Below are 24,711 nucleotides of genomic sequence, written 5' to 3'. Positions count from 1 at the left end.
ATATAATCCGTAGTGTGAAGATTTTTTTGTGCACCTTTTTTTAATGGAATGTCACCGAAATGGACATCGTTGGTTTTGGAATGAAATTTTTCCTGATGTGATACAAAAATAACTAACGAATAATCGCTGTAGATAAAGTTTGTACAGTCCACATTAATATGAATTATAGATTCAATATACAACGACACGTTCAGTGTTTGGAACGAGTGTCTTAGTATGGAAGTAGACAAGTGAAATTGAAATGTAGTTGAATTTTATTGAATTTAACATTTCAAATTAAAATCCACGTAACATTTCAATTTCATTTTAATTTCAAATCCCGATGGCACTTGATAACTTCCATATCGAAGAACGTTTGGAGATTGCAATGCCCAATTTGGCCACTAGATGTAGCCTTTTCACACTTTATATCAGTGCAAAATCCAGAAACTAAAGCTACACGCACACGCAAAAAAAACAAAAAACTGCTTCTACCCACGCGGAGTGACCTCTCTTTCTAGTGACAACAATGCAAGGAATAAAAGAGGCATTATTATATTACATAAACGGGCAAAGGGCCAGAGGTCCTGCACTGTAACACAATGAATGAGAATTGTTGTCCCTTTCATGTGGAGACACAATGTAAGGTCATAAAAAAACTGCAAAAAGATAAAGTGCAGTAAATCACTTAATACATATCTGTCCAGTGCTGTCATTCATTCAGCGATTTTAAAAGCGCTGCCTCATTAATAATTGATCCAGTGGCCGATGCACCCTCTTCCTATCTGCACCTAGGGCCAAAGGTCAAAGTGCGTGGACTCAATAAGTGGCATGAGGCACCCGGGTCAGGTGTACACGCCAACACCCTCATCAGCAAAAATAACGCACATGACCCGTTTTTTCCAAATAACGCATTTGCTTTCAAAGCCGTGTGGCGAAAAAAAAAAAAAATCATTCGTGAAAATAAAGTCCAAGAAAGTGTCAAGTTTATTTCATGAAATTGACAGCACTTATCAGCATCTCATTTGTGCACATTGAAGATCGCGAGCATCAGGCGCTAGATCCAACATTCCCAGGAGCCCTTATACAGTTTTATACCGCCGAATCAGAACTTTCGAAAACAGAAGCTCTTGACAGCGTAGAATTATTCTCACGGCACCGTTTCGGAATGAGAATAAATAGCACAGAGGGTGATCGGTGTTATTGAAGTACAAAAAGCAGCACGGCGATTTGTCATGGTTCACTATTCCAGTGATTTGATAAAACGATCATAAGCAGCTTGATCCATGAGGCCTTGCAGCTCATCCGGCCTTTCGATGGTCATCTTGATGAGCCACCCTGAAAATGGAGATTCAAGCTCGAGGGTGGTAACATATTTTAATATCATACTCGTTTCTTCTTAGCGGGGGGGGGGGGGGGGGGACTCACCGTCTGTATAGCAAGCTTTATTCACCAGTCCGGGATTGTCGGCCAGCTCGGTGTTGATTTCCTTCACTTCACCCGTCAGCGGCGAGTAAAGCTCGCTGGCGGCCTTCACGCTCTCCAAGGCGCCGAAGTCCTCTGCGAGGCAAAATTGGCGCCAACGTGACGCATTTCACAACACGCTTTTTTTCCCCCCAGATACGGAAAGTGTGTGGAGCCTACCGTACCCATTTGTTCGAGACGTTGGCCGACTTCGGGGAGTCCGCAGTACACCACGTCACCTAAAGCTTCCTTTAAAACAAAACAAAGAAGACATTACATGGGATCAATCATGTAAGAAGATTCTTCTGCATTCAATGATGTGAGTTTAAACGTCAAGTGTCATGCCTATAAACATTCGAAAATAGATATTGTAATGACAAATACATATAACATTATTCACTTCAATGTCCATACGAAAAAATAAACATGAGCGGAGAGCGCGTCATCCGTGTGCAAAGTTGCGGAAATCTCATTCGACGTCCAAGTGTTGGCCATATTGCCTGCATCTTCTGTCCGTGACGTCACTCCGCGACATTCGCCATTGAAAACACGCTGTGCCACCTGCAATAGGAGACGAACAATCGAGATATTCGGATTTTTCCGACGCTCCTTCTGACACGCAAGCTCTTTTCGAAGAAGAGAACATCTCACAACCGAGTGAAGTGACCGGGGCCATATTACCCTATCGTTTCGAGCCACATTTAGATGATATGAGGATCACGGCCAAACCGCATGCGACCAAACCACTTCCCCGTGCGATCCACCTCCGCAGCGGAGATGGGCCATTGCGGCCTGGCGCCGCGACGAGCCACCCCGGTGGCGCCCCGTCCGTCGTTCACGGCTTCGGTTGGGGTGACACACACCTACATTTAGCAGCCCTGAGTTACGGATAAACTATTATTATTTTTTTTTTTACTACCTTATTTTTTTTAGTAGGTGTACACACACCTACCTGTCATTTGGAACCCATGACGCTCTTGTCCTCTCTGCACCCGTGCAATCCATTTTTCACGGGTCTTTTGGAAAAGTACGAAGAGCGAATCCATCCTCCAGAGTGTTCGAGCAATATCCAGCAATGCAACAAGCCGGCATTTTGGCTAACATGAAGGAACAAAGAGCTACCTTCCAGGAGGTAAAACTAATAGAAACAAACGAGTCCACTTGAGGGCGGTCCTGCCCTGTACGTCACTTCCTGCTTCATCTCGAAAACAAATCCCTCAAGAGGATTTTCATGGCGGTCAAAATGTCAAAATCATGTTTTGTGGTGAAAAAACAGATGAGTCCATACCGGCTGCTGTTTTCTCATTAATGACATTCTAAAAAAAATCGTGCATTTCAAGACAGTGGACCTTTAAGATACTAGCCTTTGCTTTGCCCCCCCCCCCCCCTATGCTGCTTCAGATCCCGCCCCTGGATGGCGTCTGCGAATTTCTCGACATCCGGCCGCCATCAAGTCACGGCAATGGCGATGATAACGCGCTGTGAACGTGGTTTGCCGACAAAACCACGGAAGAAGAACCGTTTAAAGTGACTTTTCCGACCGCTCAGAAACAAATCCTGCCACTGCCAGCTGTGGTCTTCATGTAAGAAATGTTCTTATTTCTTGCACAGTGGAGGGAAGAAGAATTTTCCCCGGTAATTATTTGGGTACCCTAACCAAGAACATCTTATCAGTTAGTGGTTTGTGCTCATAATGTCAGCGCAATTTAAAAATATAGGAAAAAAATTATGGAGGAAAGGGTGCATAAAAGCCCAAAAAAAAGTCTGAAGTTTTAGACAACTTCACAGTTTGAGAAGCACAACTAACGAAACGCAACAGCAAGTCTACAATTGGCATCACGGGGTATTGACGTTGGCTAATTTACCTTCGCAAAGCATCGCTAATTAGAATGTGTTCGTCGTGCCCGGGACATTTGTCAAGTATATTTGGCACCAAAATAAACACGGAAGAAGCACATTCACGGGATAGTTGCCACAGGCGCAATTGGTGGCCATGCATAGACAATGTTTGCTAGTTAACTGATGGGATCGTCAGAAGAATTATTGACACCAAAAATATTGCCTAGCTTCAGTCCTTGTATCGTGAAGAAAATAAGTATTTGAACACCCTGCTATATTGCAAGTTCTCCCACTTAGAAATCATGGAGGGGTCTGGAATTTTGATCGTAGGTGCATGTCCACTGTGAGAGAGATCATCTAAAAAGAAAAATCCAGAAATCACGATGTATGATTTTTTAAAAATGATTTCTTTGTTCCCCTGCTTAAAGCAGCACATGTCAAGGCCCGTCTTAAGTTTGCCATTTGGATGATACATAGGAGTCACGGGAGAAAAGGTTTGTGGTCAGATGAGACCAAAATCGAACTTTTTGGTGATAATTCCACTCACCGTGTTTGGAGGAAGACAAATGATGAGTTCCATCCCAAGAACACCATCCCTACTGTGAAGCATGGGGGTGGTAACATCATGGTTTGGGGGTGTTTTTCCCGCACATGGGACATGACGACTGCACTGTATTGAGGAGAGGATGACTGCGGCCATGTATTGTGAGATTTTGGGGAACAACCGCTTTCCCTCAGTCAGAGCATTGAAGATGGGTCGTGGCTGGGTCTTTCGACATGACAATGACCCGAAGCACACAGCCAGGAAAACCAAGGAGTGGCTCCGTAAGAAGCATATCAAGGTTCTGGCGTGGCCTAGCTCGTCTCCAGACCTAAACCCAATAGAAAATCTTTGGAGGGAGCTGAAACTTCGTGTTTCTCAGCGACAGCCCGGAAACCTGTCTGATCTAGAGAAGATCTGTGTGGAGGAGTGGGCCAAAATCCCTCCTGCAGTGTGTGCAAACCTGGTGAACAACTACAGGAAACGTTTGACCTCTGCAATTGCAGACAAAGGCTACCGTACCAAACATTAACATTGGTTTTCTCAGGTGTTCAAACACTTATTTGCAACTGTATCAGACAAATAAATCTTTGAAAAAAATCCGACATTGTGATTTCTGGATTTTTCTTTTTAGATGATCTCTCTCAAGGTGGACATGCACCTTTGATGAAAATTTCAGACCCCTCCATGATTTCTAAGTGGGAGAACTTGCAATATAGCAGGGTGTTCAAATACTTATTTTCTTCTCTGTACAATCTCTACATCTTATGCTTGCAATTTGTGTGTGTCATACATTATCGGTGTGTTTTAGATACAATAAAATCTGTAAAAGCTTGGCGAGATAAACAAAAGTTGCTATTTTTTGTTCTTTTTTTAAAACAATGGCATGCCTAAATAGATTTCCAATAACAGCCTGAAATGTGATTTATAATGTTTGTTGTCATCTGGCAAAACGTGATATTCAACCTCACAGAGTAGTTAACACATGACGGGAAATGGAGAAATCCAATTAACCACGTGAACTGGACTCACATGACGACGCGACGCCACGCTGAGCTCGCTGTAGCCTCATGACGTGGCCTTGGTGTGTTGACCTTGAATGATTTCAAATTCTGAATCTGTCATTTTACTACTTTGCGATGCCACCACTGCCCACGACCCCTTAAGCAACTGCTCAACTCTACCATCACCTCGCTTTTAGGCAGCGTACAATTACAAACATGCCGATAATCAAGCCCAATTAAAGAGCACTGACCCAAAAAGCTTGTCCTTGGTGTGCCAAGAGGGATTTTTTTGACCTGCTGCCCAGAAAACAGTCATGGGCAGTTATCATAAATCGAAATCTGTTTAATATTCCACTTGAGAAATTCCGATGTGTCTGGTCAACACAAGTTCGGATGAGCCACAGACTGATTTTGACATGGAACAGAATTATAGGAGAAGCATTTCCAACCCCAGTGTCCGTGGTAACGAGACAAGCTAACCGTTGGCCTAGCTTCTTGCACAGCGACTTGACTTACGACTTTTATCCGTTCCATGCCTAAGTTCATAACCTAATTTGCTCATATTTCAAGTGACTATTCCCAATCCGAAACATTTGAAAGGCCATGAATCTATTCTGGTGGGACCCTGCTGCATTTGTAATTAAAAACTAAACAAAACAAATAGAAGCAGTCTGAATGTCATGTGGCACAATACTGCCTCTCATAGGTCAAATTTGGCATTACAACCAATATCTGGTTTGGGGTAGAAGCTGGGGATTGTTTCTTTTACGTGCTTCAGCAGTGAGCACATTATCAAATAATTATAATAATAATCACTGATAATTATTATGTTCCCCCAACGGAGGTGGAAACTTTGCCAGTGTCTGTTTTAATCCCCTCGTTCATTGTTACCACCACCGAACGGGCTGGAGTGAAACTGCAACTCAAGACTGCGCTGACTTTACCGCACATTTATGGCTTTAATTTCTGACAGCTTTGGAAATCAATTTTTCTGGCAATGGATGATTTGTAAATTTGTATCTCCCATGAGAGCATGGGAATGTAGCAAAATTAAAAAAAATAAATAAAAAAAAAAAATGCATGTTGCTGTGAGGGCAAAGTGCAGATGTTGAACTCCCCTCTGCAGCTCCCGAACGCGCCAATTATCTTCAAACCTGCGGGCCAAACGTGTCACAACCCGATCATAAACGCATGATTAGCGAGCGAGCAAAGACAAAGGCTTACCTGAGCATAATTGCTGATACCGACCGTGCCGATGTCACCTTCGACTCGCACCCACTCGTGCTTATCGGTGAACTTTAAAGCTGCGCGGAGAACAAAACGAGAACAAAGATCAACGAGCGGATCACTTAGCAAATGGCAACTTTTCCCTTAAAACTAATCTCCAGTAATAATCATTATTCCATCATATCATAGAGAAAATACACATGGGAATATTGTTGTCTCCTCTGTTCAAGTGTTTAAAGTTGCAGTTTTAATATACAGCAAAGCCTCGGTTCTCGAACATCCCCGTTTTCGAATGAAAATTTTGAGATTTTTTTTGTTTTGCTTCCGTTTTCAAACGAAAATCGGTACTCGAACGCCCGCCGACGAATCCCTGAAATGACATATTGCGGGCGGCCAGACCGGCTGACCCACGACGCGCTTTGTTGTGAATTCCCACGCTACCCGAAAAAACCCAGAAATAACATAATGCACGCGGCGTAAGCAGGTGACCCACCCACGACGCGTTTTGTTGTTGTCAATTCGGACGGCCCCCGAAAAAACCCCAGAAATGACATAACGTGCGCGGCGCATTTTGTTATTCTGTATAACGCAGCCTCTGTACACAATTGTGTCCCGGTAGCGACTGTTGTTTTTCTTCTTATCGAGGACTACCGTATTAACCCCCAGTCATGGCTCCAAAGAAGGAAAGTTCCGCGTTTAAAGTTATTCTGCACTAATTAATAATAATTTTAAAAAAAAGTTTACAAGGCTGGGGGCCGAGTCACTACAGATACGGCGATGCACTCCCAACATAGCGTACTCTACCAGTAAAGGATACATTTTAAGCAAAAAATAAATACATTTCTTAAAATTAGTTTATTATATAAAGTATTTAAACTATACATGTATTTCTACTATCCAGTTTAGCATCAGGAAACGCTAAAAAAAAAAACACAACTTTAAAAAGCCCATTTTTTTTAAAGGCTTGGAACGCATTATTTCTTTTTCCATTCATTGTAATGGGAAACATCAATTTGGTTTTCGAACAAATCACTTCTCAAACCATTTTCTGGAATGGATTGTGTTCGAGAACTGAGGTGTCACTTTATTTCTATAGCGTTTCACATTATATATAAGCAACAACCTGGCGACCATTCGTAAAGACAACATTTTAGCATTTCAACATTCTAGTGTTGGATATATAATGCTTAATTCTTTTTTGTTCAACGTACAGTTGGCACAGTGAGCTCACGGTGAAGACATCCACCTCATCGTTTTCACGTTGGAGGTTAGGATCTGGGCCTGCTGTGTGGAGTTTACGTGTTTTTGGAAGCAAGTCCGCATTGACTCTTATTTGGAGAACCGTGCGAGCGAGTCTTCTTTTCATCTCCTCAAACTTTTGTTGCGAGATATTATTGTTTGTCATTCCTTGAAAGGGGAGGCACGGTTGAACAGCTGGTAAAGCGCTGGCCTCACAGTTCTGAGGACCCAGGTTCGATGCCGCCCCCGCCTGAGTGGAGTTTGCATGTCCTCCCCGTGCCAGCGTGGGTTTCCTCCGAGCACTCCGGTTTCCTCCCACATCCCAAAAAAACAAATACGACTTTCGACATTAATTGGACTCTCTAAAATTGCCCCTCGGTGTAATTGTGAGTGCGGCTGTTTGTCTCCATGTGCGCCGCGATTGGCTGGCGACCAGTTCAGGGTGTACCCATGCCTCCTGCGAGTTGACAGCTGGGATAGGCTCCAGCACTCCCCGCCCCCCTAGTGAGGATAAGCGGCAAAGAAACTGGATGGATGGATTTCTTGAGCACAGCAATGGAATAGTTTTGTTTAAAAGCTTAATAATGAATTTGAAGCATGTGAGGGGGTTAAAAACATTTTTTTTTTTTTTAAAAAAGTTTCTCAATATTGCAGATTTGGCGAGTCTGGAAGGTACTCACGGAAATGAAAGTCACTTATGGACTGAACATGTTGAAAAATTTGAATCAGTCGAAGGGATTTTCAATGCCATTTTTTCCAGATATTGATACACAGCACCAGTATCACTTTTACTTGTGACACATCAACATTTCCAATCAAGAAAATGACGTGATTGTGGAGGAAGTACCGCTGAGGATCACTTACGTGATGTCGTTAATTATTTTTATTGAAGTTATCGGTGGTTGGTTCCGGTTGAAACATAGAATTGCGAATAAATCATGGGTGGAGAAGTGCAGGTGCACGGCCAGGTCGAACAGAGATTTACCACGACAATATTTCGACAATGAATTATGAGAGTGCCACACAAATACTTGCAGTAATATTAAACGCACGTGTGCGCTAACATGAAAAAGCGTCCAAAGAGTCGCAGTGAAGAAGAACTTGAATGGAGCTAACGGGCTGCTGCTAATCTTCAGGTCGCGTTAAAAGTTCTGCGCGGCGGACCGGCCGACCGTGACGTTCACTTTTGTTTTTGGAATTTTCCAACTCGCTGTTCCCCGGAATTTTTTTTACCTTCGGAGCGGGCGTCGGCCGCGGTGCTCGACGTCCTCGCCGCCCACAGGAGCCGCGTCGCCGGGAGAGCCCCCGCGTGTGAGCGCTGAGGAAGCCCGGAAGGCAAGTTTGCGGTGAGGCACCGCAACGCCGCTCTCATCGCCATCTTCGCTCCCGAGTGAGTGTGTGTGTGTGTGTGTGTGAGTGAGTGCGCGCCCGCGGGCGTGCTGGGAAGCCAGCGTTCATGCACTTGACCTCGGGAGCGCGCATCATCAACTGAGGTGGGGTGGGAGAGGAAGGGCGCTCGTGTTTGGTGACATCTAGCGGCCTGCATGCAGATTACACTCACACCCCGTTTTCGTTCGTCAATAAAGTGACTTTAAAGCTTTTGAATATGGGATCACGTGACAGGGTGTCAACCCTACGGCCTGCGAGCCATCAGGATATTCAACATCCAGAGACGTGGGGTGGAGGGCAAACATTCTTTCATAGGTTAAAAATGCTACGATTGTCAACATTTTAGTACAGTTCATCCATCCATCCATCCATCCATCCACTTTCTTTGCCACTTATCCTCACGAGGGTCACGGGGAGTGCTGGAGCCTATCCCAGGTGTCCGCGGGCAGGAGGCGGGGTACACCCTGAAATGGTTGCCATCCAATCGCGGGCCACATAGAGACAAACAGCCGCACTCACAATGTCACCTCTGGGCAATTTAGAGGGTCCAATTAATGGCAGGGAACATAGACAGCTGCACTCACAATCACACCTAGGGGCAATTTAGAGGGTCCAATTTATGTTGCATGTTTTTGGGATGTGGGAGGAAACCGCAGTGCCCAGAGAAAACCCACACAGGCCTGGGGAGAACATGCAAACTCCACACAGGCGGGTCCAGGATCAAACCCAGGACTTCAGAACTGTGAGGCCTCATTTTACCATAGTACAGCTAAGTAAAATATGTAGGGATTTATGAAAATTCCCAGAATCTTTTGCTTTGGTTTAAATCTGTCTCTTTTGCACTCTCGAGCAGCATGTTATTTCATTCAGGGTGGGTTCCAACTTAAACCACTCATATAACCTTATAAACTGTAATTTGGCCTTTTTTGCTCATTTTTTCCCCATTCAAATAAACTGACAGGAAAACTATTCAATCTTAGAAGCCCATTGTTTCTGTAACAAGGAGACAAAATTCTAATATTTTTCCAAGGCACAAAGAAATTACGACCTCTGGGACTTTTCAAGAAATCTCCACTATTGCTTTCAAAAAGTAAAATGAGAAAATCCAGATTCATATGAACTTTATTCAGATGTATGAGAGGACTGACGTTTGGAGTCATTCGAAGGCAAGGAGCAGACATGATAGAAGAGACCCCAGTTTTGTGAACACTCAATTGTACCACTGCCTGTGTTTCTGAATTGAATTTTACGGTGCACCAAATGCAGATAAACGGGCAACTCGGGGGACAAGTGACGGCGTCATTGAACCTTGAAACATATTCTTAAATATGACATTTTGGTCTGCAAAATGGCGATCGTATAATGTGGGTGGCTGATCAACCATCCAATCTGTACCTGATTGACAATGCAGATTAAAACGTATACTTGTTGACAAACAAAAATCCCACAAAGTGTAGAAAATATCAAAATGAAACAGTATTTGCTATGATTTAAGATTGAGCCCCGCAAAATACACAAAATCCGGATCAGTACTTGAGCAACCCGAGCCTTTGACACCACTATAAAATCAAAACTGGCAGACTCCACTCATGACCGAAGTGACGCAAATGCTCCCACGCCAAAGAGCCTCCTGTTGGGACGGCAGGGTCAAAGGTCAGCCAGTGCCTTTACACAGAGGTGCCCTCCGGAGGAACGCTCGTTTTGTTGTCATCGGGCTTCATGGCTGGGAAGAGCAAAACCTCCTGAGACAGAAAACACAGAAACTGTTAGGATGTGGATCGGAGAGGTTTTTAGGCTCCATTTTTTCCCTTTCCTCCTCCTCGAAGACGTTACCTTGATGTTATTGGAGTCAGTGAGGAACATGGTGAGGCGGTCGATGCCCATTCCCCACCCGGCCGTTGGTGGCAGACCGTATTCCAGCGCCGTGCAGAAGGTCTCGTCGATGAACATGGCTTCGTCGTCACCCTCGGCCTTGGCCTGAAAAATATCAACATTTCCTGTCAGATACGGACCACGAGTGGAGCTTCCTTTCCAGGAGTTTACTGTCAATCACTCGTACGATTAATAGCCAATCAGATAACCGCATTGTCTTAACCCCTGGCTTGACACGCCCCTCTCGGCGTATTGTCCCACAAGCAATCCTGGTTGTCAGTAGCGTGCGCTTGGAAAAGTTTGTTACCAAGAAAATGGTCCTCAGATGCGGTCGGGGAATGTGGAATTCTGATGAAAGATATCCTGCTAGGTTGATTCATTTTCCAAAGCCGAAAACACAGTTGACGAAGTGTCTACGATGGATTAAGGCTCGCGGAAGAGCGCACGTACAATTCAATGTGGACAATATCAACAAACGCAAGGCTGTATGCTCGAAGGTAAGTGAGGGAGAAGTATCTTCTCTGAGTTTGAATTATTTTTCATCTGGTGACTACGGTATTGACTGAGTTATTCGCCATTGTTTAAATGTAGAAAATCGAACCTAACACACTTATAAAGACTACAGTGTTGTTACTTGTGATCTTTCCAAGTAAAAAGTACTCACCCTGCTTTACATGCGCAGTATGATTCCACTATTTTATCCTGTTGTATTTCAATATGAAGTTTGTTAGGCGTCAAACTTTTTTGCATCCATCGCCAACGTTTCGCTGCAACACTGACATCGCGTCCTGCTCCGTCCAAAATCTTATTTCCGTGTACATATCCTTGCGTGAAATAGGTGAGACCTCTCTGTAAAACTCTCTTGGACAAGTCTTACGCATTTGACAAAAAAAAAAAAAAAACGCAATATTATCTGGAATACGCGATAGAGAGTCCACTTCAAACCTGTTCTGTTCATTCGCCATTTTGGAAGCTTGCGGGACATGGCAAATGTAGCCAAGGGGGGCGGAGCTTAAGATCGCCAGTCGGAAAGTTCCATTGTGCGTCTGTTTCTTGTGTGGATGCCTTGCCCACCAGAGGGCAGTATAATACAGACATATGGGTATACGAAAGGCTGCACAGTGGCCGACTGATTAGTGCGTGCCTGTGATTGTCTGGCAACCAGTTTAGGGTGTACCTGCCCGGAAGTAGCCGGTATAAGCTTCAGTACGCTTGCAACCCTTATGATGATAAGCGGCTCAGATAATGGATGGCTGACCATACAAAGAGAGAGGCACAAATGCTTAGTCGGCTGCGTTTGTCAAAGATAAACAATATGCCCGCGAGGATTGTTATATTGTCTATCAATATGCGTTTCTGCACCGTTTGTGTTGCTATTCTCAAAGCGTGACGTTGATGATATTCGTCAGCCGGCTTTGTGTGTTAGCATTAAGCTCTCAGACAGGCAAAATTACGTGTTGTTTCAAATACACAAGATGTGATTATATTTATTTGATGTTTAGTTTGACAGTAAATGGCACCTGCTTGCACGTTTGAACTCTTCAACTGATCCAAACAGGTTTGGACCGTGTTATATAGCACCAAAGCATGTTGAGAAAGAAAGACTACAGCATATTGTAATAAATTGGAACGCGGCGGCATTTGTTTACAGTGTGTACACCTCATCTTTGCAGACATTTTTGGCGGTAGTAGTGAGCTGCGATGACGTCACACTTATTTGAACGTTCCAAACTGCGATCTAGAAGTATAAAGTCCATTACACACCTTGGCTTGTTGCTCAAAAAGCTCCCTCTGCCGAATGGGGTCATTCAACTCCGTGTAGGCGTTGCAGATTTCTTTCTTCATCACAAAGAGCTCGAAGCGCTCCGTTAGGCCTTTCTCTGTTCGATGCCTGTTGGAAAGGAGCGTTTCAATCGTCAGGGAGAGGCACGGCCAAACGGATCACAGACAGATTTGAGACGTGGGATGTTCTCGTCACCATTTGGCTAAGGGGCTCATGATCTGAGGGTGATCACAGATGAATGTTGGGCTGATGCATGTGACCTCCAGGAAATCTCCCACAAGCTGAGAAATACAGTGGGTCAAGCAAGTGCCCCGCGACTGAATATGTAAATCCAGTAAAGTTAATAAAGCACCTTGTCAAGGAGACGAGCAGTTGTTCTGGGGGGAGGACATTCAACTCCCTTCTGGGCGCACAGGTCATCAAAGAATTTACGGGTCTCTGAAGAGAAAACGCGAAGGAAGGCATAACTTAACATAACATAACGAATATCAAAACCACAAATGCCGTTCCCCGGACCCTTTTCGTAATCTTACCGTCACTGTCATAACTGTCGCTGGGAGGAAATTTGACTCCCATCAGCTTCTCAAGGTCGTGAGTCATGCTCACTCTTCTAAACGGCGGCGTGAAGTCAATCTCGTAGGCTTGTCCTTCTGGACCATCAGGGTGGTAGGTTAGCTTGTACCCTCCTGTGATGTGCTTCACCATCCCTGGAAGAAAAACGCAACACAGATTCAGAATCCTGCTCCAATCTCGATGTCAAAGACAGGTTAATAAGATGAGATGGCAAGTAAAATAATCTATCTATCTATCTATCTCGTGCAACTTCCTCTCAAACACCCACTGTCCTCAAAAAATATGAACATGATTATTACATGCTGTCATTTTGTGTTTAGCATGATTTCCCACAATACCACATTTTTGAAAATAGCATTAAGATGAAGAAAGTTTTGCATATACTGTACGTTCAACTTGTGTTCTGCCCGAGAATATTTCCACGCATTTATTATCGAATGAGCTCCAATTTATTCATAAACCGCAAACAAGTTTAAAGTAAGTACGTTTCTTTCGGCTTGTCTCTTTGAGGGTTGCCAGAGCGTCTCATCTCAGATGAACGCACATATTTGTTTGGCACAATTTTTACGCCGGATGCTCTTCCTGACGCAACCCTTCTCAGGGAGTGGAGGCCCCAGTGGGATACGAACCCACAACCCCTGGTTTACCGAACCAATGCTGGAACCACTGAGCTACATGTTAAAATCCTCGGGGGAAGAGACATTTTACAAGTGCGTTGTCTTCTTTTTAGGTAGAATGTGGGTATGTATGTGAAAAAATAGATATTCTATTTATTTCAAAAAAAAAAAAAAAGGATAATTACAATATTTCAATTGACTGCAACGTGTGCCACAGTTTGACAAATGCATTGTATGATTTATAACTACTGTATTATACAAATCATTTTACAAGAAATACATATAACCATGCATATGTATTCAAATGAGATTGAATGAGTTTTGATTGTTTTTTTTATTGATTTTGATTGAATGATTGAATGAGAATAATTGTGGCTGATCTAATATTTTTACTCCTTTTATAGTGTGCTCTTACTGGCAACACCATTAATAATAATAAATATTCTTAATTAATATAATATAACATAATTAACACCTACATTCTTTGGGGAAAATTTCCACTTCATGATGCAAGTGACACAATTTCAACTTTTTGGGCTCCCAAGTAGTACAATTTGGAGACCCATCATGGCTGGACGTACCCGACAGGAGTTTTTCCGTCACGTCCATCAAGTCGTGGTAGTCGGCGTACGCCATGTAGAATTCGCAGGTGGTGAACTCCGGGTTGTGCGTGAGATCGATGCCTTCATTCCTGAACTGACGGCCGATCTCATACACTCGATCTATCCCACCGACAACAAGCATCTACAAGTAGAACACATAGTGGATAATGAAGAATATCTAAAAAAAAAAAACAAACAAAAAAAAAAAAACGCTGAAAGCTATGAGCGTACAAACAACATAAATTAATAATATGATTGCAAACTGATGTCATATCCAGTTGAACATCAGTCACTCACACTTGAAAAATGTACAGGTGCTCGCAGATAAAGTTGCGGTTGTGATTAGGGATGGGATCTCAAGACCTTAAAATAACTTACGGGATAAATATAAGATAACTGTAAATGAAATTAAAAATAAAATAAATAAATACATAACTAAAATAGAACAAACTCAGAAATGATCATTTCATTTCAACTGGTATTAATAGCACATGACATAAAAAGGTATCTAAAATTTTTCATCAATAAAAATTCTTGATCTGACAAACTTAATACGAAGAAAAGTTAAATGCACCGGCCTGTCAAGGAATAAATACGAACGTCTATACCCGCAATGTTTTGAAAATGCTGAAAGTTTAGCTCAACACAATCGGTGTTAGTGGGAACAAGCTAGCAATACGTAACAAACATTCCTGTCGGCAATCGTGATATATTGTTATAATTTAGCGGAATTTATGGGGGTATCTATCTACAATCCATTAATGAAATCTATATCTACCTAAAGCATGTAGAGGGGTGGGGTTACGTGCGCATCACGGCGACTGCCGTAAATAGGAGGCCGACTTGCTAGAACGCACCTTCATGTGCGCGCGCTTGACGTGTTGGCCACACCTGAATCAAGCGACAAGGTGGATGATAGTCGAACGTCTTTTTTTTTTTTTTGGGGGGGGGGGGGGGGGGGCACGCCGTCACACGATCAACCAAAACTGCCTCTCGATCAACGCATTGAGCACCCCTGGTGTAACTGAATTTCCTTTGACACGGCTCATGATGTTGATGACTTTCGACGTAAATGCGCTCGCAGTACGCGAAGCAGCTCGGAACATGCGCTTTTGGCATCACTTCCGGACAGGCTCAGTACGGTTAACTTGCATTTCCTGTTTCCGGGTGAATACTGATTGTTTAGGAGCAGGCTTGTTTTGTTAACGTTTATGAAATAAACACGTAAATAAATGTCAAGACTACACACAATAAGCAACGTCTATCAATATCTACTTTTTTCTACTCGTAACAAATTTTACGCGCGTGATTTTTCGTGCTTGACTGTGCAGACTTGAGAGTGAAATGTGACTAGAACATGCACCAAACTAGTGTCCATTACCTTGTGGTAAAGCTCAGGGGCAATCCTCATGTACAGGTTCATGTCCAGCTCATTGTGGTAAGTTACAAATGGACGGGCCACTGCTCCACCGGGAATGATGTTCATCATCGGGGTCTCAATCTTCAAAAGAGAATAAGCGTGACTTGGGATGGAATTTCATTCATTTAAGAGGAATAATAAATAAGTGCAGAGGAGTGAATTTTTAAAAAAACAAGGCATATTTTCCAAGTCGTGATGAGTGTGGCAACCTCTTACTTCTAAAAATCCCAGTTGGTCCAGGAAGCTGCGCAAGTATGTGATGATTTTGGCTCGCGTGATGAACTTCTGCCTCACGTAGTCGTTAAGGATGAGATCCAAGTAGCGCTGACGGAATCGTGTTTCCTTTGAGAGAACCATGAGAATAATCAGTGAAGAGGGAGGGGGGGAAAAAAAAAAAAAAAAAAAACTTTACTGTGGCTCATTACACTCCAACCAGAGGGGAAAAAAATGAATAAAGTAGGGCTAACATTTACATTGTGAGGTAGGTATTTAAAGAGACACAATAATTGTCTCACTCATTTAAATTTCGAGAATTTGTTAAAAAAAATAAAAATAACAGACATATATATATATATATATATATATACACACACACATATAAACAATAGGAGAGCGGCAATAGCTGTGATTTTGAAGCAGGTTGCCTAATGACGACAGGCAGTATGGAAAATGGATGGATGGACATAAATGAAGCATTTTAAAAATAATAAAAAATCCCCTCACAAACTTTTTTTTGGGGGCTTGCATTTAGGGTGTCGGTTATGTTTAATTTAAGTCATCTCTTGATCAAAACCTTAACAGCAATACACCTTTACTCAACTATAATCATTACTGATTAATCCAAACAGGTCAAGGTCTCTAGATGCATGTTGTAAAACCATAAATTTCAAAATGTATTTCAATTTAACAACTTTACACTAGTGCCTTGACTTAAGTCAGTGTTTTTTCCAACTTTTTTTTTTTTTTTTTTGGGGGGGGGGGGTACCCTTATGACAAGAGGTGCGCGGGGCTACCAAGAACACTTTTCATTGTTAAGTTAAACCCAGCAGATGGAGATAGTTTAATAACGTGCACACAAGGCCACACCAGCCTCTGAAATGACTGCGTTAAATTTCAGCAGGGGAAAAAAAGGTTTTTATTCTTGGTGGCTTTATAAACTCGCCCGTGTAATTATTCAACTGTAAAAATGACCACTGGAGTGATTACTGATTATCACAAGCTAAGCCTGTGCATATTTATAGAAAAACTGTGTGTGTGTCTGAAAATAATTTCATCTCCAAAATGGGCCCCCAAAAAAGTTTGGGAAACCACTGATTTTACTTAACCCCAACTTAAAAGTATTGAGTTATGAGCTTGGTCGATTTTTTTCCTCTTTTTGTAAGTGCGTGTTGCAAACCAGCTTCAAATATCAAAGTTTGATCATACAAGTTTTAACGAATGCATAGTGATACAAATAATTTATTTACACATTTTTATTAAATTCTGATTTATGGATTACGCCCCCCCCAACTATTGTTTTTTTTTTTTTTTAAAGTAGGTGTATACACACCCACCTGTCATTTGGAACCCACAAAGCTCTCGTCCTTTGCACCTGTGCAATCCATTTTTCACGACGAACCGGGTCTTTTGGAAAAGTACGAAGAGCGAATCCATCCTCCCGAGTGTTCGAGCAATATCCAGCAATACAACCAGCCGGCATTTTGGCTAACACGGAGGAAGAAAAAGCTACCTTCCAGCAGGTAAAACTAATAGAATCATACGAGCCGGCCTGAGTTTGCTACTGCCCTTTACGTCACTCCCTGCTTCTTCTCGAAAACAAATCCCTTGAGAGGATTTTCATGGCGGGAGTTACAAAAAGCCATATACGTCAAAATCATGTTTTGTGGTGAAAAAACAGATGGGTCCATACCGGCTGCTGTTTCTTCTTTAACATTTCATGACAGTGGACCTTTAATTTGTAAGTCAAGGTACCACTGTAGTACTTCCTTGTGAGACAATAGAATGTCTTAATAGCTCAGCGTGTTTCCAGTTGGCTTTATTACCTTGTCTTTGAGCCCAAAGTGGAGGTGGGGCAGCATGTGGAGACAAGGCGAAAGCAGCGTCATTTCGATGGGAATGATGGACAGCTCCCCCTTTTTAGTCTTCCCGGGGTTTCCACGGACACCGATGATGTCGCCGCGCCTGAGCTTGTTGTTGATGGCCACGAAGTCTTCCTCAGACTTGTAGTTCCTGACAGGGCAAGGGAAAAACTGAAAGTGTAATCATCTCATTGGTTTATTGTTCTGGAATTGAATTTCAGCATTGGTCAGTTCAATGAAAGTATATACAGATCATAATCAGGCAGAAAGGATTAATGATACAAATGTTTGGTTTTTTTTCTAAATTTTGGAGTACCTGGAGTTTGCCATAACTTGCAACTTGGTGCCTTCGCCTCGCATGTCATAAAAGAGCAGCTTGGCACCAGATGCCCTTTTGGCATGGACGCGGCCTGACAATTGCAAGACAAGAAAAAAAAAGCTCCCGATTAACATCAGCTACACCAGGGGTGCTAATTGCGTCGATCGCGGGATGGCGTGCCAAAAAAAAAAAAAAAAGACATCAGCTAATGTTCCCTCAAAACTGCGCGCGCACACAATTGTGCACCGCTGATGCAGTCTCTTCACAGATATTCTATGTTGCACGCAAAAAACCCCAAATAATCCAATGCAAATTGAAAAGTACAACATACAGCAATTCAGTTTGTGGCATTTTGCAATGTGATTCAATGAGTGAGGGATGACTGGTTGTTAATTCACATACGTTCTGTAAAAAATGAAAAGAAGAAGCCACTGGTTTCTTTTAGGCAGCACACGGAACTTTCTCCAACAACGACTGCTGCTCCGCCCCAAGCATCTTAAGGACGTACACTCATACTTACGCAGCCCATCAATGTGTTTTATAATGACAGCGTACACCACCGCCGCTTTGGTTTCCAACACAGTCTGGGCGACGTTTAGCAAAAGACGAGCTAGACATGCTGCTTATGTTGACTTTTGATATTAATGGAGAAAGTTAAAAAGGCTAAAATGACTGTCGGAGCATGTGAATAATCGAAGAAAAAGTGGTTAAACTGGACAAGATTTTCTCTTTTCCGAGTGGGAAAGGTCTGGTCTAAAGTCAAAGTAGAAATTGCAGGATGAGATTTTGTGTAATTTTAAAATTCCACCATGCCACAGCCTGATCCGGGATAAAAGCACAGACAATACAGGGCACAAAAAGCGAATTCTATATTTTAAGTACAGGAGTCAACATAACATTAACGTTAAAACGGTTTGGGAGCATCATCACCACCACCCCCGCAAGATGCTGGCTGCTTGAAAAGTAGATCTTGGGGTAAAAAAAAAAAAGTCTTGCCACCCCTGATCTACACCTTTACTCAATCAAACATTGTCTAAAGGACTGGACTATTACAATACCTGACACATTGAGAACAACATCCGTTAAGTGGTCCCCCGGCTGTAGATGATTGTACCGCTCGATAAACTCTGTGAGCGACAAGTCCACGTGATACTTGTGTGGATACGGGTCCTCGGCGGTGCCCTTGAGTTCCTGAATAGCCTGGGTGCGAATCTTGTAGTATTGCTGCATTCAAAAGCGACCAATGTTAGCAGGGTTTCATCAAAGAAGGGAAAACTCCAGCGTTTGAACAAGCATCTCACATTCGGGTCGAGCGTCTCCTCATCCAAGGAGGTGCTGTCCGAGGCTGCGCAGTTATTGGATTCGTTCTTCTGCTGCAGTTGTTCTTTGACTTTGGCTTCTTTCTCCACCGCCTTTTTCTCCGCTTTTAGTCTCCTCTTCAGCTCACTGATAAGACAAAGAACACCAGCTGTGTTATGGGTTAGCTGACGTAGGACCGATGATTGCCTGGGAGAATTTACTGCAAATAATCAATTTTGTTCATTTTGTTATGCCACTAATAGGCATAAGTTACAATTAACCTGGCGCCATTCAAATGCATTAACTGCACAGGGGTGTCATTCAAGCCACCAGAAAATAACTAATATTGTCATTTTTTTAATAAGGTAAACATCCATCCATCCATTTTCTTTGCCGCGTATTCTCACGAGGGTTGCGGGGCGTGCTGGAGCCTATTCCAGCTGTCAACGGGCAGGAGGCGTGTTCCACCCTTAACTTGTTCAATTGCAGGGCACATACAGACAAACAGTCACACTCACAATCACACCTACGGGCAATTTAGAGTGTCCATAATCACACCAAGGGGCAATTTAGAGTGTCCAATTAATGTTTTTGGGATGTGGGAGGAAACCGGAGTGCCCGGAGGAAAACCCCGCAGGCACGGGGAGAACATGCAAACTCACACAGACGTGGCTGGGATTGAACCCGGGTCCTCAGAACTGGGAGGCCATCGCTTTACCAGCTGAGCCATAAGGAAAACACCGCTCGAAAATGTTTTCTTTTATAAAATGGTAGCAATAACATAATCAAATAGGATAGAACTGAATATAATTAAATAGAATGGCTTCGTTAAAATAAAGCGTGTAAAGCGTTGAGAGGCAACCTAAACAGGAAGTGGCGTTCGTTGTTCACTTTTTAACCACTGAGTTTAGTTGAGTCCACTGCCACCAAAGTGCAGCATGTAAAAAAAAAAAAAAAAAAAAAAAAATGGAAAAAAAACTGCACAAGACAGATTGATACCATCAATGTTATTTTTCGAGCAGCTCCACTTACCATTCATCATGCGTATGATAACACAACACAAATATCCAAAAATAACGTACGTTAAAACACAAGTGACCGCTCCAGACAATAGAACGGAACCCGCATTCACGCCGGTGACAAAAGGTTGGTCGTTTTTCTCTCTCGAGGGAAAGGAAAAGCCACCAACCTTTTGCCACCTCTCCAACGGTTCCCGTAAATTTGGGCAGGCGGTGCAGCTGCGCACGGAAGCGCGTGTTTAAACCAGTGTCCCCTGACCTCAAAGGCTTGGCACAGCTGCTGCCTGACTGCCCTGACCAGGCACAGCATGCTGAGCCACCAGTCAGAGGAGCAATCTGGGAAAAAGAAGATATATATACAGGAAAATACAAACAAGGCGGACAGTAAACAGAGCAAGGATTATCTGTTTTAAGCCTTCTACACTAGTGAGTCTCAAAGTAGGCGTATGCAAGAAAACAAAAATAAATACATAAATAACTCCAGTACAGTACATTTGTCAAGTACAGCTCAGATGGGTTTCACTTATGTCATACATTTTAAGAAATGTTTGCGTTCACAAAATTGTAGGTGTTTTTTTTTTTTTACAATATAATTACCATAACTGTTCATAATTCCAGCAATATTTCCGTGCATTAAAAAAAGCAAAACAAGCCAAAAAAAATGTCATCCCAATGTTCCTCAAAATTTCAGGTGTGTTATGTCTTTCAAATAAATAGCTTTTCTACGTTTTTTTTTTTCGTTTATTATGACTTTTTTTTAAACTATCAAGTGACATCTCAACCAGATAATAGCGGCTCATATTAAAAACAATGAAAACAAAATCAGCAACTATTGATTATTAACTAATCTAAGGAAACGCACACATTTTTATAGGGCTGCTAATAGGTTGAATCCCTGTTTAACTTTGGAAAGAAATTACCGAGCAAAACATCCAAAAGAAGACATCAACATCTGTTGACAAACAACGAAAATTAAATGTAAATAATATTTTTTTTGTAATGTCTTCCTGTTATTCACTATTGTACCCACCCAAAAAACAAACCTCTTTTTAGACAGCTAGCACGTGTCCGTGAGTACTGCTAGCATACAAAAGAAAGGTCAGAAATAACGTTAGTCAAAGACGAATATAATGTTTCGCTACTGTAACTCTTAGGTCCTACACAGCGCTCTTCGTGTTAAAAGTATTACATAACTCAAAGAATAAAATGTTTAACGAAAGAAAAATCCTACATTTACCCAGGCTTGTGGACAACCTTTCTTTTAATACATTATGGATCTTGTAGTTTTAAGCGGCCTCAACACAACACATCACTTATGAGAAATCGTCCTTTTAAAAACTACATTTCCCCACTGACATCAAAGGACGGAACTCTGGGAAATGTATTCTACGAGCAAGCCTCTCCTTATGCCAAATTGATTTCGCTTTCGTCTCGAGCGCTGTTGCGTCTGCTCCCATTACTATTTATCTTTACGTCAGACAAAATGGTCTTCACGAGAGTCACCGACCATAATACGCGTTGAAATCGACAAAAGATGGATAAAACTCACTTTTTGCTCAGTTTATCGCCGTCCATCGCTGTTACGTCAGCCATGCTGGTCTGGTGGGTTGCGCTCGGAAGGATTTGCGCATGCGCGTAAGGAAGTAAACGCGATCCCATTGTGGCGCGTTAAAGGACTGTCTTCATGTCAATCACGAGCCATGCATCCACAAAAACAAAGCCAAAATTATTTATATTGATTACTGGACGTCGGGACGGGTTCAGAATTATGATCATTTCATGAACATGTAGTTAACTGAAAGCAAATGACTAATTGTTAGCCAAGCATTTGGACACATACAAGTACAATGAGTAATTTTCATAATTTTTTTTTCATTGGACGTACATGAATTTGGCACACTCCTCTGCTAACTAGTAACTACACTGTAATAAATGCTTTAATACTACTATAATGCAACCATATGTCATCATCCTTCCTTTGCTCCTTTATTCTTTCATCTTGGGTGATGCCATAATCTATTCCTAATGAAGAAACCCACACATAAAAGCCCACACTAGAGTTCAGTTTTTATATATATCCGTCCATTTTCTTAGCCGCTTATCCTCACAAGGGTCACAGACGTGCTGATTTTTCCTGGTCCTGGTGCCTCAAACAATCAGACATCAAAAGCACTAGCGCCATGCTTAACAAAGAGCCCAGAAAGTGTTTGGAATTTTTAAATGATTTTTATTATTATTGTTTTTTTTTTTTACAAATCACTTACAGCAATGGAACAAAGGATCAAAGAAAAACAAAGTTAAACAAGCTTAAATAATCGGATGAAAAAAAACTATTCTGGTTCCTTTGTATTAGTTAAAAACTGAGCGGCTATATAGAAAAATATACAGTATATTCAAAAAAATGTTAACGGATCTAAATTTACAGTTTCGCTGCATAGCAGTTTCAGAAAATATGTGCATCCGTGTCCACACAAATGCATTGGATACTTCAGTACAAATGGGTGAGATGCATTTCATAACATAATTCATCCATCCCATCCCTGCTGCCTAGCCTTATGAGCATGTTGAAAGCATCTCGCTACGCACCGTCGCGACATCGGGAGGCGGGCGGATTGTTGAACGAGCAAAATTCACCGATTTTGCGACGCATTTTCTAGGAGGGGTGCCTTGACATACCAGTTTAATTCATTCCGTGACCATGCTTGCAACTCAAATAACTTGCATCGCAATTCATATTTTCCCCACTAAAATAAACAGAAATGCCATTAATCCAATCCCAAACTCAAAAACGGTTGTCATACGTATTTTAAAGAAGAAAAATAGCCATTGTGCTGTTTTTTCTGGTGTGCAGATGTATATACTCTCCACTGAGCTGTCCTAGCTCCTTTAGGTTATCAGTACAGCACTAATATTAATTGTTCTTCAGAGAGGGTTTAGAAATTGTGAGCGCTTTTATACTGTTTACGTGTCATGCTGCACCATTTATATTCGATCCCTTTCTTAAAGGGTTATGGCACAGCAGTCCACCCATCCATCCATTTTCTCTGCCGTGTATCCTCACATGGGTCACGGGAGTGCTGGAGCCTATCCCAGGTGTCAATGGGCAGCAGGCGGGGTACACCCTGAACTGGTCGCCAGCCAATCGCGGGGCACATCGAGACTAGCAGCCGCACTCACAATCACACCTAGGGACAATTTAGAGTGTCCAATTAATGTTGCTTGTTTTTGGGATGTGGGAGGAAACCGGAGAGCCCGGAGGAAATCCACGCAGGGACGGGGAGAACATGCAAAGTCCACACAGACGGGGCCCGGGATTGAACCTGGGACCTCTGAACTGTGAGGCCAACGCTTTACCAGCTGCTCCACCGTGCTGCCAGCACTGCAGTATAGATGCTATTTAGTTGTAGCACTAAGCTAGCCATCTAAAAGGTTGTTTAAGTTGCTTAAAGTACAAGTGATCACATTTTCAATAATTGCTACAATTCGCTGTCTAAAATTCACCGTCTGTGCCACCAGGAAGAACACCCAGCCAATCGCAGTCACGCTTTCTTAGTCACATGACATCATATACTAAGAAAGCGTACCTGGATTGGCTGGGTATTCGGTTCTGACCCGTCACCCTGCTTTGCCGGCACAGACGGTGAATTTCAGACAGCGAAATGCAGCCAATTGAATTGTTAACATTGAAATACAAAATACACTGAAATACACCTATTGAAAGTGTGATCACTTTACAATTCAAATTCTATTTCACTTGACATTTCAAATTCAAATCCTAGTGGCACTAATCTACTTCCACACAACAGCTTTTATCTGTAGTCACTCGTATTTCAAGGCACCAGTGGATTTGAAGTTCCATTTTGAAAGAGAGCATATACAATTTGGAGCAAATTGTAAGTAGTGAACCTGGTAAAATAAACAGCTTGGAGCTTGTTCTATTGAGAGAGAGACGGAAAAAAAGTGTATCAAAGATCTTCAATGATTTCTACAGTATATAAAAACATGTACCGGTACCTACCCAGTGTGCATTCAATACATTTTAAAATTGAGATGCTTGCATTCATTCTGTACAATCACAACAAGTATTCACGCAACTCCGACATCTATTTCTTGGTCTGTGTTTGTCCTAATACTGAAAGTTGTTCCTATTTCAAAAGGATAATTGGTGAAGTTTGGCGCCATTTGCCCCTGAAAGTAAGGTCAAAACATTATGGAGTGTTAGGTTTTTTTTTTTTTTTGGTCCCCAAAAATTCACCAGAAAGTAGTTATATACAGCAAACGGTTCCAGTTGAGGATCAGCAGACGTGGGATCCAAACCACAACGATTACCGTCGGTCACAGTTCGAAAAGATCTAAACCCAACTACACGCTTGGGGGTGACACAAATAAATACATATGCCAAGCTACTGTACTAATCCGATAACAAAAGGCTTACCGGAGAGATCAA

General features: G+C 42.3%; 2 protein-coding genes across 5 annotated transcripts; both read right to left on the bottom strand.

Annotated features, from left to right (window-relative positions):
• Positions 1 to 948: 948 nt before the first annotated feature.
• Positions 949 to 8,832, bottom strand: gcshb (glycine cleavage system protein H (aminomethyl carrier), b). The gene is made up of 5 exons (XM_061814894.1): positions 8,527 to 8,832; positions 6,052 to 6,131; positions 1,629 to 1,692; positions 1,408 to 1,539; positions 949 to 1,317 (listed from the first exon to the last, which is right to left on the bottom strand). Exons 1-5 carry the CDS (start codon positions 8,669 to 8,671, stop codon positions 1,223 to 1,225), a joined length of 516 nt encoding a protein of 171 aa, XP_061670878.1. The 5' UTR covers positions 8,672 to 8,832; the 3' UTR covers positions 949 to 1,222.
• A 954-nt stretch (positions 8,833 to 9,786) lies between these two features.
• kars1 (lysyl-tRNA synthetase 1) lies at positions 9,787 to 21,963 on the bottom strand. Of its 4 annotated transcripts, none has more exons than XM_061814821.1 (15): positions 21,814 to 21,960; positions 20,435 to 20,600; positions 19,248 to 19,392; positions 19,005 to 19,170; positions 17,944 to 18,037; positions 17,592 to 17,778; positions 15,766 to 15,891; positions 15,511 to 15,630; positions 14,109 to 14,271; positions 12,871 to 13,044; positions 12,690 to 12,775; positions 12,533 to 12,618; positions 12,319 to 12,445; positions 10,516 to 10,659; positions 9,787 to 10,424 (listed from the first exon to the last, which is right to left on the bottom strand). In XM_061814821.1, the coding sequence occupies exons 2-15, from the start codon at positions 20,572 to 20,574 to the stop codon at positions 10,350 to 10,352; spliced, it is 1,833 nt and encodes a 610-aa protein (XP_061670805.1). In that variant the 5' UTR covers positions 20,575 to 20,600; positions 21,814 to 21,960; the 3' UTR covers positions 9,787 to 10,349. The 4 variants fall into 4 exon arrangements, with proteins under 4 accessions (XP_061670805.1, XP_061670806.1, XP_061670807.1 ...); XM_061814822.1 differs by lacking the exon at positions 21,814 to 21,960 and adding an exon at positions 21,502 to 21,654; XM_061814823.1 differs by lacking the exon at positions 21,814 to 21,960 and adding an exon at positions 21,295 to 21,445.
• Between the last annotated feature and the right edge of the window lie 2,748 nt (positions 21,964 to 24,711).

Source organism: Syngnathoides biaculeatus, chromosome 3 (genome assembly GCF_019802595.1).
Source record: "Syngnathoides biaculeatus isolate LvHL_M chromosome 3, ASM1980259v1, whole genome shotgun sequence".
NCBI classification, from domain to species: domain Eukaryota; kingdom Metazoa; phylum Chordata; class Actinopteri; order Syngnathiformes; family Syngnathidae; genus Syngnathoides; species Syngnathoides biaculeatus.
This window is presented reverse-complemented; position numbering and strand designations above follow the sequence as displayed.